The sequence below is a fragment of the Trachemys scripta genome, chromosome 6 (assembly GCF_013100865.1).
Source record: "Trachemys scripta elegans isolate TJP31775 chromosome 6, CAS_Tse_1.0, whole genome shotgun sequence".
Taxonomy (NCBI): domain Eukaryota; kingdom Metazoa; phylum Chordata; order Testudines; family Emydidae; genus Trachemys; species Trachemys scripta.
In genome coordinates, this window is record NC_048303.1 from 101,959,024 (window position 1) to 101,971,621 (window position 12,598).

The 12,598-nt window shown below is 43.2% G+C and overlaps 1 protein-coding gene across 5 annotated transcripts in view; it reads right to left on the minus strand.

Moving 5' to 3' along the window:
* Positions 1-12,598, minus strand: part of CCDC171 (coiled-coil domain containing 171) — a 260,589-nt gene that overhangs the window by 160,543 nt on the left and 87,448 nt on the right. For all 5 annotated transcript variants that reach the window (XM_034774120.1, XM_034774118.1, XM_034774119.1 and 2 more), the window contains 2 exons: positions 6,711-6,878; positions 4,472-4,660 (listed from right to left, as the gene is read on the minus strand). In XM_034774120.1, coding sequence (XP_034630011.1) covers positions 4,472-4,660; positions 6,711-6,878 — 357 coding nt within the window. The remainder of the gene's footprint in view (positions 1-4,471; positions 4,661-6,710; positions 6,879-12,598) is intronic.

Here is a 12,598-nt window from a genome sequence, read left to right on the forward strand (position 1 = left end):
TTTCCTTTCCTATTTTGCAAACCTTGTTATATTTCTAAAAGAGCTGAAATTAACATTCCTCTTTTTGTTAATAGCTTTAGGTTTTTGTTTCTATTCCAATATATTCGTGGATATCAATGCATCTAAATCCATAACATATATTAGTTTTAGTGAAGCCCATAAAATGGTGAAAAAAACAAAAAAAAAAAAGCAAAAACAGTTAATTACTCACTGTAATGGATATTAGGAAATCACAGAATATTTTCTACAAGTCTGCACACATTCTGGAAATGACATGTCTGAGACAAGGGAGTACATTCCACATATTCATTAGGTTTCTCAAAACAGACATTTCCAAATTTATATTTTAATTTTAGATTGAAGGAATTTATTGGCAGACCCTGTTCAAGGTCAGAGGTGACCCTATGAACATCAAAATGGAGGACCTTACTCTGCCCACAAAAGCACTGGAAGTTACATTCATTTTAAGTCCAGCTGCCAATGAGGAGCCTCAGGAATCCTCTAACACATCTACAGCCATCCCTATTTACTAAAACTCTGTCACAAGGCCACTTTGAGAGGTTCTGCTCCACAGAAGAACACTGACCCTTCTTTAGGGTTGCCAGGTGTCCGTTTTTTTATTGGAACGCCTGGTTGAAAAGGGACCCTGGTGGGTCCAGTTAAAAATCTGGTCCACGGCACAGCAGGGCTAAGGCTGCCTGTTGTGGCTCTGTGTGGCTCCCGGAAGCAGTGGCATGTCCCTGCTCCAGCTCCTACACCTAGGGGCAACCAGGGGGCTCTACACGCTGCCCCATCACAGGCGTCACCCCCACAGCTCCCATTGGCCAGGAACCATGGCCAATGAGAGCTGCGGGGGTGACGCCTGTGATGGGGCAGCGTGTAGAGCCGCCTGTCCACGCCTCTGCATAGGAGGCGCAGGGGGCACATGCTGCTGCTTCTGGGAGCTGCTTGAGGTAAGCATCACCCGGAGCCTGCACCCCTGACCCCCTCCTGCGCCCCAACCCCCAATCCCCCTCCCACCCTCTGAACCCCTCGGTCCCAGCCCAGAGCACCCTCCTATACCCCAAGCCCCTCATCGCTGGCCCCTGCACCCCCCAGCCAGAACCCTCACCCTCTCCTGTACCCAACCCCCTTCCCCAACCTGGAGCCCCCTCCTACAACCTGAACTCCTAATTTCTGGCCCCACCCCAGAACCCGTATCCCCAGCCCAGAGCCCATACCCCTTCCCACACCGCAACCCCCTGCCTCAGCCTGGAGCCCCCTACCATACTCCGAACCCCTCGGCTCCACCTCCCAGCCCAGATCACCCTCCTGCACCCCAAACCCCTCATCCCTGGCCCCACCCCAGAGCCCTCACCCCCTCCCGCACTCCAACCCCCTGCCCCAGCCCAGTGAAAATGAGCAAGTAAGTGAGGGTGGGGAAAGCGAGCACCAGAGGGAGAGGGGATGGAGTGAGCACGGCTGGGGCCTCGGAGAAGGGGCGGGGCTTTGGATGAGGGGTGGAGCAGGAGGCAAGACAAGGGTTTTCAGTTTTGTGTGAGTAGAAAGTTGGCAACCCTAACCTGCTTTCTGCTTACGTCATCTAATTAACTGAGAGCAACAGTTGTAGAGTATTATCTAGCGGCATCCAAAGACCCCAATTGGGATCAGGGGCCCAGAATGCTACAGGATGAGGACAGCAGCACTGCCAGGTGTTCATTATAATACTGGCACGAATCTTCCAAATTGCACTGTTATATTTTAAAAAGCCAGTTATTGAAATTTTACATTGCACTTTGGAAGGCTTCCTGCACCAATGCAATACTAACCATCCAAACGTCTCAAAGTAGCATTACTCATGTTGCTATACAGCCACAGCTGTCAATTAATCTGATGACCTCATCAAAAGATTTCCAAGGTGTACCTCTGGGCAGAGACAGTTCGCAATGTTATATACTAATACTGATGACTGCCTGCAAAATTAAACACAGCTTGTAAGTCCCTTATTTAAACTTTTAAACAATCTTCAGCAGTGAATGTCTGGAAGGAAGCAGGGTGAATATCAAATGAGCTTAATAATAATTTCCTATCTCAAAGCGGTCTTGCAAGGCTTAATTCATTAATGTTTGTAAGGCACTTTAAGATCCTGGGGTGGAAGACACTATACAAGTGTAAAATATTATAATATTTTTCTGCTGGTGTTAGCAGTATTCTCATTTTGTGCCATTACTACTTAACAGTGTTTATTTCTTTACTTGAAAAAATAAATCAAAACAGTCATTTTTCTCCATGCGAAAGAAAATGTTAAGAGTCTAGCATTCATCACTGAAATACACAGTAGAATATATATATAAAATCATATTTAAAAAGGCCTGATTCCCAAACATGTTGGGTCAAATTCAGGTCCAGCACCAATTTCCCTAAAAATGCAAAAGCAATGGTGCAAAAACAGGGCTAAGAGCAACCCCGCATTGTCAATGTCCAAGGATACAATCATGGAAAACCCTGAGGAGTGTAGACCATGGCCTGGTTCTCTGCTGCCTTGCACCTTGTAGTCATTTATATCTGCGCAAAGTGTGTGTAAAATAAGCAACCATTCTGCTATGATAGAGATTTAAACCCACTCCAGACAGGTGTGACTACACAGAATGGAGTAGAAGGAAAAACAGGCACCCTGTGCTCAGGAACAAGAATTCACACCCTGCATTTACCTCTTGTCCTGCTCATTCATAAATAGGGCCCTACCAAATTCACAATCCATTTTGGTCAATTTCACAGTCATAGGATTTTAAAAGTAGTAAATTTCATTATTTCAGCTATTTAAACCTGAAATTTCAGAGTGTTGTAATTGTAGGGGTCCTGACCCACAAAAGGAGTGGCAGGGGGGAGGGGGTTTGAAGGTTATTGTGAAGGGGTTGTGGTACTGCTACCCTTACTTCTGCGCTGCTGGTGGTGGCGCTGCCTTCAGAGCTGGGCAGCTGGGGAGCGGCGGCTGCTGGCTGGGAGCCCAGCTCTGAAGGCAGAGCCACCGCCAGCAGCAGCACAGAAGAAAGGATGACATGGTATGGTATTGCCACCCTTTCTTCTGTGCTGCTGCCTGCAGAGCTGGGCCCTGAGTCAGCAACCGCCACTCTCCGGCCACCCAGCTCTGAAGGCAGCAGTGTAGAAGTAATGGCAACATGGTATGGTATTGCCACCCTTACTTCTGTGCTGCTGCTGGTGGGGCGCTGCCTTTAGAGCTGGGTGCCTGGCCAACAGCTGCTGCTCTCCAGCCACCCATCTCTAAAGGCAGCGTAGAAGTAAGGGTGGCAATACCACAACCCCCCCCTAAAATAACCTTGTGACCCTCCTGCAACTCCCTTTGGGTCAGGACTCCCAATTTGAGAAACCCTGGGCTTCCCCATGAAATCTGTGTAGCGCAGGGTAAAAGCACACAAAAGACCAGATTCCACAGGGGAGACCAGATTTTATGGTCTGGGACGCGTTTTTCATTGCAATGAATTTGGTAGGGTCCTGTTCATAAATTGAAGAGGTCATCCTGAATTTGGCATAACACAGCATTTCCCAAACTTTTGAAAGCTGAACTCCCTCTAAGAAAAGTTCAATTAATCAGGTCTCCTTTCAATCATACAACATCAGCAGGACAGTTGAGAGCAGGGAGACAGGGACTGCATTGGCACTGAGATATAGGGATCTCTACCTATAAGTAATTGAATTGAGTCCCATCCAAGTTGGTAAAGAAAAGGGCGGGGGGGAAACTAACACTTCAGTCGCAATACAGAAGAAAAAAAGCTAAAAGAGCAAAGAACCATCTTCTCAACATGAAGTGGACCATCCTGGTGAGGGTTGAGGCACACTGGCAGGTCAGCATGTGTAGCTTTTATTTGCCCAGAGAGAACTTGAGTTTCCAGAGCTGGCAGTCTACAACCTTTCATAAAAACACTAAACTTCAAGTACACTGAATATAACTCAAGTCACAGTTATTGGTTTCACTGTAGTGTCTGAAACAAAGGGGACTATTACACTGTTTAACATTGTTACCGCTACTACTAATTTGCTCTTGGGTTCAGAATTTATATACTTAATTTCATTCCACAGTGAATTCAAATCACTGTTATTCTACAAACTCTCAGAAAGTGGGGGGAGGGGGGATCATATTGGAAAAAAACAACTGTGGCTCTATGTAATTCAACAAAGAAATCTATTTTTTCACCGTATAGCTTTAACCTCTTCCAAAAACAAAAAAAAAAAAAAGGGAAATCCAACTGCAGGATCTAATTAAGCAATGCATTTCAGGAATGTTTTACCAGAAAGTCATTCATTTCCTAAAGTAAGTAAAAGTTAATAGTAAAAGAATACTTAATATAAAAAAATATATATCAAATTCCTAAGCAACTTTAAACTGGTTTGGAACTTGAAATACTGAAATAATATACTAAATATTTAAAGAAAAAATTTAGACGTTTAGAGCTTTCTGGAACAAGTACAGTACCTGTGCCCTTGCATGAACTTCCCCAAGGAGTCCAGAGTACTGCTGCTCCAACTCCTTTTTCTGTTTCTGCCAACAGCTTTCCTGTGCTTTCATCTGCTCAGCCACTTTGTTAAAAGTGTCTTCCTGGGTCTGTTGAAGTTCCCTCATGGTATCAGACTTGTTCTTGCAAATATATTCTAGATGAGATATCTGCATCATAGGAATTTTAAAAAAGATTTATTAAACAAAAATGCTCCTTTGTGTTTTATTTTAAATCCTACTTAAATGAGAGATTCTTTTGGCAGAAGACCTTGATTGCATTTTCTTCAGACAGCACAGAAGTAAAAAGTCATAGATCTCCTACTTCATATCTGTCTTTAAACCCCACTTCTTCCAAAAAATCCAACCTATGGTGATCTCATCAATGTTGTCATCTCTATACACTCCTGTAGCTGAACAGATGCCCAGGTTTCATTTGGGTCTGTCTCAGAATTCTTCTGGACAGGAACCTTATCTTATTTGTTTTGAAATGTGCAGAGAACATTTATGGTGCTATATAATTAATAATCCTAGCACAATATATCATACAGCAAGTTAAGTGATAATGAAAAGCAGAGGTTGCATTTTTATGTAATATTTTATTTGAAAACCAAAGCATTACTTGTATTTTCTGAGTATTAAAACAATTTAAGAGATCTTTACTGTACACTTGATGCCTCTTTTCACAGGCAAGCTTGTTAATTTTATGATGCATTTCAATGAGCAGATTAAGGGGTATAACTTAGCGATCAATGCTTTAGCCATGCAACTTCTATTAAAGCTAAATGGAACTGTGTTTTCATTTAAGAATGTATCTCAAATAGGCATGCCTGCATTTTTCAGTACTGAATCTAAACATATGGTCAATAGTATTTTTTATGCATTGTACAGAACTGCAGGTGAAAAATCTCTGTTAAGAGATGAGCAGTTATAATGCAGCAGACAACACAGACTGTTAAATTCTAAGAAGCTGATGTGCCTGAAATATTACTGAAAACCTTGCTGACCCATCTCAGCTACTGTACAGACACTCCCCGACTTATGCATAACTCGAATTTTGTGAGAGTCGGAAACATATACCCGACAATTACACAAACAAATTTTTTAAAAAACAACCTCCTATTTCTAGCTTAGGGAGCTTTTTCCGTAAGTGCGGATTTGTGTAAGTTGGGTTTGCGTAACCCGGGGGGCGTCTGTACTTAAAAACTACCAGTAATTTTGTTGTTGTTCTCTTTCCTCTGAAAGGACAACGGAGGTGTTTCCTCCACGTCTAATCTGCATGATCCACATCTTTGTCTAACCAAACCCTGTTAATGTTTTCCATTGACTGCTGGGATATTTACTAATAGTGGCGGAGTCAAAATGATTAACTGTAAGCAACCCTGTTCTTGAACTTGAGCCAAGAGAGTGTTCATCACTCCAACACATGAGAAACTCATGAAAGTTTTCCCCTTCTTGTCCCTCAAGAGCAAATGTCAGCATAGCCAAGATCTGGAATCTTTCTTCTAGACCACAGAAACATAGTGCTGACCCGATCAATGGAGCCAGAACATGAATGGAAATCCTTAGGAGCAGCATATGTTAGTCTGCTGAGCCAGTTTAATTTATTGTAACAAAATAGATTTCTGAAAAATATGTGTTTTTTTTAAACAGACTTAGCCTTATGAAATCACCCATAAAAGTATTCTGCGTCCCCCCCAAAACAATTTTTTTATAGTTTTCAAATTCATAATGTTGGTTCTAAATGAATTATATTTCAGACTATAAATGCCATAACCAAATAGTTACATTTTTTAAAAACAGGACTTTGATTCACAAGCAAATGGTTTTAAGATGATGCTACTGTATTTTGTTTCTCTTTTATGCTAAGATAAAGAGTTGGTTTATTAGTATAAATGACTAAGTTCTTTGAATTGCTTCATCAGTAAGATTAATTTATTTTCTTTTAATTAGGTCCCTGTGGCTAATACTGGCTAGTAGTATTAGCATGTCCTGCACAGAAAGTGGAGCTTAGAGACTTCATACAGACTTCAGTCACATTTACATGCCCACAGCAATGGCATCAAACTGAGTTGTAGACAAGCCATAATTACTGGTATTGAATTATTAACATCCAAATTCTTTTTGAAATAAGATGAATGTCAGTCCCTTTTAATGATACTGTGATGTGGACAAATGTCACTGAATTTAATAGAGGTATCTGGCGCCTGAGGACAGTTACCTTCTCATTAGCCCTGCTGAGGTCTAAGATCAGGGCATCAACATTCTCCTGCAAGATTGCACAAAGCTCAGGCCAGGAGAATTTATCCAGGATGCCTTCTGGTTGTTTTATAAGCACACAGCCTGCTACCAAATGCTGATATAAAGTATGGAGGAAGGTTAGCTTCTCCTGTGAGACACAAAAAGAAAAAATAACTGTTGTATATAAATATTAGACTAGCTCTAGACTCTAATATTAGACTTTATAGAGATAGATCATGCACACAAGTCTTGTGTTTTCTGTGCACATCTGAAAAGACAGAATTACTCATATTCTGAAATTCTATTTCAATTTCAATAGAACCATTCTTAATATGTGTCCAAATGCATTAACAAAATCAGAAGAGAAAAAGATTTTGTAAACTGAGTTTAACTAGATATAATGTATAAATACATATTACCCTACAATCATCATGATAGTAAATACCATGACCTGTAATAAATATTTGCAGAATTGATTCCTTCATTTCTTTAACTAAGTATATGAAATTATTGTGTCATTTTACAGGTGGCTAATGTTTAAAATCTCTCTCCACCACCACATACACTTATTCCACTGGATTGAAGTTCTGTACAAATTATACCTGCTTCCAGTATATAGCATAACATAACATGTACAGTATATAGTAACAAAAAAGTTAATTAGCATGGCAGCAAAAAATTTGATTATACAAACACCAAATTAGATTATTTTTAAAACAGAAGCACATTTTTAAAATAATTTGATTTGATGTTTGTTCTTTACATGGATTATATGTGAACACCTAACTGTACAAAACAGGTTTTTATGAGCATCAGTTAAACTCTACAAGCCTGATCCTGATCTCATTTACATTGGATTTTACACTATAGCATACTGAATTGACTTCAGTAGTGTTAGTACTTATTCACACCAGAGAGATCAGAATCTGTTTGTGCATCTATTTAGTCCATCTATGAAGTCTAGCAATTTAAAATTAAGACAAATCAAAGATGGTTCCAACACCACAAATAGGGCTCTGATCCAAAGCCCATTTAACCAATGGAACAATGCCCACTGAAAGCAACGGGTATTGGATCAGGTACTAAGTCAAGAAATCATGAGACTTCATAAAGGTATTAAGGACTCTCCCCATCTCCCTCCAACCCCACTTCCAGTGCAACTGCAATTACTACTGTGTCTTTTCCAACTACATTTGGGTACATTTTGTTGTTTGTAATTCATAAAATTTTTAAGCAATAAAACATTCTATAAAATGTTACAACCTAATCTTCTACTTCCCTGGGAATAGTTTAACCATGTCACCATTGTTTCCTTTTTGTTTGGGCTGTGATAAACCAAGCATGATAATCAGCCCTTTGGTGAGAAAAAGAAATCCCAAGTCCCAGAATCAACTCACACATGTTGATCTCAACCACAAGTAGACATGCTGACTTTACAATACAGTCAGGCTTCCTTTCCTTTAATCACTATCTGATGTGTAGAACAATTCCAACTGCTTCATGTGGACACAATTTAAATCCCAGACTGTAAGAAGGGTGGAAAGAATGTTTCCTTTTTACTCAGTTTGGCATTTGTGACCATATTTGCTGGAGTAATGAGCTCAATATGCAGAACAATGAGATAAAGAATATGATTGATATAGCTAATGCAGAACTATTTTATGTGGAGAAAATTAAAAGGAAGCAATTATTAAGATCAGTAAACAACCATATGAGGAAATCTGGTTTTGAAGTAAAGCTTCATGAAGCAATTACCACATATAGCATACCACAATCAGCTAATACACAAAGAAAAAACAGGTATTAACCTGTTCTGTAACTGTTGTTCTTCGAGATACATTGCACATGTCCATTCCACTTCAGATCTGTGCGTGCCCAGTGAACCAGAATCAGAGATTTTTCCCTTAGTGATACCTATTGGGGCAGCACATGAGCCCTTAGGACTTTCATGCTGCTGCATGATGGTAAAAAAGGGGCGAGGCCACCCCCAACCCTTCTTAATTCCATCTGCCCGCATAGAAATTCCAATAAAGAGGGAAAGGAGGGTGGGTCGCAGAATGGATGTGTGCAACACATCTCAAAGAACAACAGTTACAGAAGAGATTAATAACGGTTTTTCTTCAACTGATTGCACATGTCTATTCCATGTCATGTGACTCAAAAGCAGTTCAAATTGGAGGTGAGTTTCAGAATAAGGATTTAAGAACTACTAGTCCACTGTGACAGGGTGCTGGGCAAAGGTTTGCTGATTCAGCCCTCTGTCACCCAGCTCCTATTTAGGGAATAAATTAGAACTGGCTAGAGGTAACCTGGCCCTAATTGGGAAAGCAGAAACAGCTTCCGCCTAATTAGCCTGAGGCTGTATAAAAGCCTCAGAGGAAGAAAACGAGGAGAGGGGAGAGCAGAAAGAATGTGAAAAGGCAGGGAGTGGAAGCAGGGAGGTAGCTCTTCCCTCCCTCCCGCCTGCAGACAGTGAAGGGACAACTGTACATGGTGAAACGGTGGTGGGAACAAGTCTGTGAATAAACTACACCAGTGGTTGCTAATCCCAAGGTCTCAGAGTGACTTTGTGGACCAAGCAGAGGCAGGAGGGACTTGCTGCACTCTGCTAAATGTGGGGGCTTATCCAGGATCCTGTGCCAGAGCAAGTGTTTGGCGGCCCGGAGATGGAGGAGACCCTGCAATGGCTGATCAAGCAGCAGGAGGAGGTGCAGAAGGCAATGCAGAGTTTTCATCAAGCCCACCAGCTGGAGAGACAGGCCTTGCTCACCTGGCAGGCAAAGCAGCAGAAAAGCCTGCAGGATTTCATTCGCGAACAGGCCGGCATTCAACAACAGCTCCTGCAGAAAGTGTTCCACAGGAGGGGATGGCATTTGGGCGCCGGGCTTAGGATTGTGTAAAATGGGCCCGACAGATGACCCCGATGCCTTCCTAAGCACATCTTAGCGGGTAGCCACTGGGGCTGGATAGGACAGGGTAACCTTGGCTCTGCAATTAGCTCCCTACCTAGCCAGTGAAGCCTAAGCAGCCTACATGGCCCTAAGTTAAAAGCAGGCCAGGAATTATGAGGCAGTAAAGGCAGCTGTCCTGTATTGGGTGAGGCTGTCTGCAGAGAAGTACCACCAGAAGTTCCGGTCAGCGAGGTGGATGGGCGGGGGGGGTTGCGGCTTCAGGCATTTGCCCAAAAGTTAATGGACTGGGCCACCCACTGGCAGAGGCCGGATGCCCAGACAGTGGGGGAGATTATGGACACACTTGTCCTAAAGCAGTTTTTACAGAATCTCCCTGAGAACATAAAGGTGTGGATGAGGAGGCACCAACAGATTACAGTTGAGTCAGCTATAAAGCTTACGGGTATGCAGAGGCGGACTTCCCCAGGAAAGAGGAATGGCCGAGCAGGGACATGGAGAAGGCCTAGGGAAACCCCGCCTGGGAAGGGCCAGGAGGAGAACAAAGGGGAGAACACCCAAGGGGATCCCACTGGGTCCAGACCAGTTGTCTGCTGGCAGTGTGGATGACTGGGACACAAGAAGGGGGACTGCCCGCACAGGATTGTGAGGTGGAATAGAAGGGTAGGTACACAGCAGTTTATCAGTCAGAGAGCCCTGCCTGTGACCTGCCCTGGAACAAAAGAATTGGCACTTTCTGTTGCGACGAGCAGCAAACAGGTCTCTGTGAGGGACCCCTCCACATGCATCTGAAAAACGAACCTGACGATATCCAACCTGAGAGACAACTTGTGATCTCTGATGAATGAACTGCTCAGGTGATCTGCCAGACTGTTCTGAATACCAGGAAGATGGGAGGCTTAGAGATGTATTGCACTGGTGATACAAAACTCCCCAAGATACATTGCCTCTTGACAGAAATGGTCTGATCTGGCCCCTCCCTGTCGCACAGTACATCGCCAGTATTGTCCAGGAGGTCTTGGGGCTCTCCCTTGACGTAAGGGAGAAAAGCCCAACAGACCAGATGAATAGCCCACAATTCCCACATGTTTATGTGGTCAGCCAAATCTTGATGAGACCACAGACCTTGAGTTTGTAAGTTTCCTAAGTGAGCTCCCCAGCTTACAGAAGAAGCATCTGTAACCACAGTCAATGTGGGTAAGGGAAGGACCTATCCACCAGACCAGTGAGGCTTGTACTCCTGCAGGTACTCAAATCAGCATGTCCAACGGGTGATAAGTCAGAGAGTACACTGACTTTCATCAGCTCTGCAGCTTTCTGAGACAACGTCTGGCATGCTGAAACACATACATGCAGATGGCCATGTGTCCCAGTAGTCTGAGGCAGTTTCTTACTGTTGTGACTGTATGGACTTAGAGATCTGAGGAAAAAAGTTATTATTGTGTGGAAATGGCTTGATGTAAGAACATCCAGGCTACTGTAGAATCCAGGACTGCTCTGAACTGGGAAGTAGACGGACTTGTCCTCATTGATCAACAGACTCAGAACACTGAAGAGGGATTGGATCCTGTATAGACTGGAGCTTGGATCAATCTCTTGCCAGCAAGTTGTTCAAGTAAGGAAATACTTGCATCCCTGCTTTCTTTAAGAATGAAGCCACCACTACCATGCATTTTGTAAATATTCATGGGGCAGCAGCCAGGCCTAAGGGCAGGACCATAAACTGGTAATGGGTGTTGTTGACCAGAAGTCTTTGAAATCTCCTGTGGCTTTAATGGATAGCCACATGGAAACGCATCCTTCAAATTGAGAGCAGTGTACCAGTTGTCAGGATCCAGGGTGATGATGGAGGTTAGGTTGACCATGAAAAAAAAAATGTTTGTATATATTTGTTTAAATTTTGCAAGTCTAGGATAATTCTGAGACCTCCTTTTGCCTTTTGAATCAGGAAGTACACCTCTACCCAGATATAACGCGACCCGCCGTGGCTGCGCACTCCGGTGGATCAAAGCAAATTTGATATAACACGGTTTCACCTATAACGCGGTAAGATTTTTTGGCTCCTGAGGACAGCGTTATATCGGGGTAGAGGTGTAATGTGAACAGAAACCTTTCCCTTCATGGAAAGGGGGAACCTCTTCCATAGCTCCCAAATCAAGGAGAGACTGGACCTCTTGGAGGAGGACAGCCTCGTGAGAGGGTCCCTGAGATGGATAGGGAAGGGGGATGGGAGGGAGAGTTGGAAATAAACTGCAGTGTGTATCTCTGATCCCAAGTACTTAGAACCCATCTATCCATAATAATATGGGTCCAAGCACATATGGAAGTGGGATAATCTTTGAGGGGGGAGAAACTGGCACAATGATCTGCTTGGAGATTTCCAGACTGTCTCAAAGAACCTGCAGTGGAAGAAAACGGAGATGGTGGGCATCTCCTCCTCTGGTTTCCCCCCCCCCGCCCACTTTTCCGGAGTGGTCAGGCTGTTTAGGCAGGACAAGCAGGTACCTCTAGAAAGACTGAGGATAGAATTTGCTTTCTTTGAGGGAAAGGAGTGTAAATCCTAGAGACTGGAGCTTATCATCTGTCTTCTATGAGAACTGGGTAGGACCTTCAAAGGGGAGATGCTGGATAGTCTGCTGAACCTCCTGCGGGAGCACAGACAATTGAAACCATGAACATTTTCACATGGTTACTGTAGATGCCATGCTCTGGCTGCTGAATCAGCCCCATCAAGGCAGCTTGCAGAGAGGTCCTAGCCACCAGTTTTCCCTCTTCTAAAATAACCTAGAATTCCTGCCTGGCATCATCTGACAATTTGTCTCAGAACTTCATTACATTGTCCCAGAAGGAGAAGTTGTATCTGGCCAGTAAGGCTTGCTAGTTAGCATTAAAAAACTGTAGGCCAGCTGTGGAATAAATCTTTCTACCAAAAAGGTCTAGTCTCTTTGCATCTTTGTCC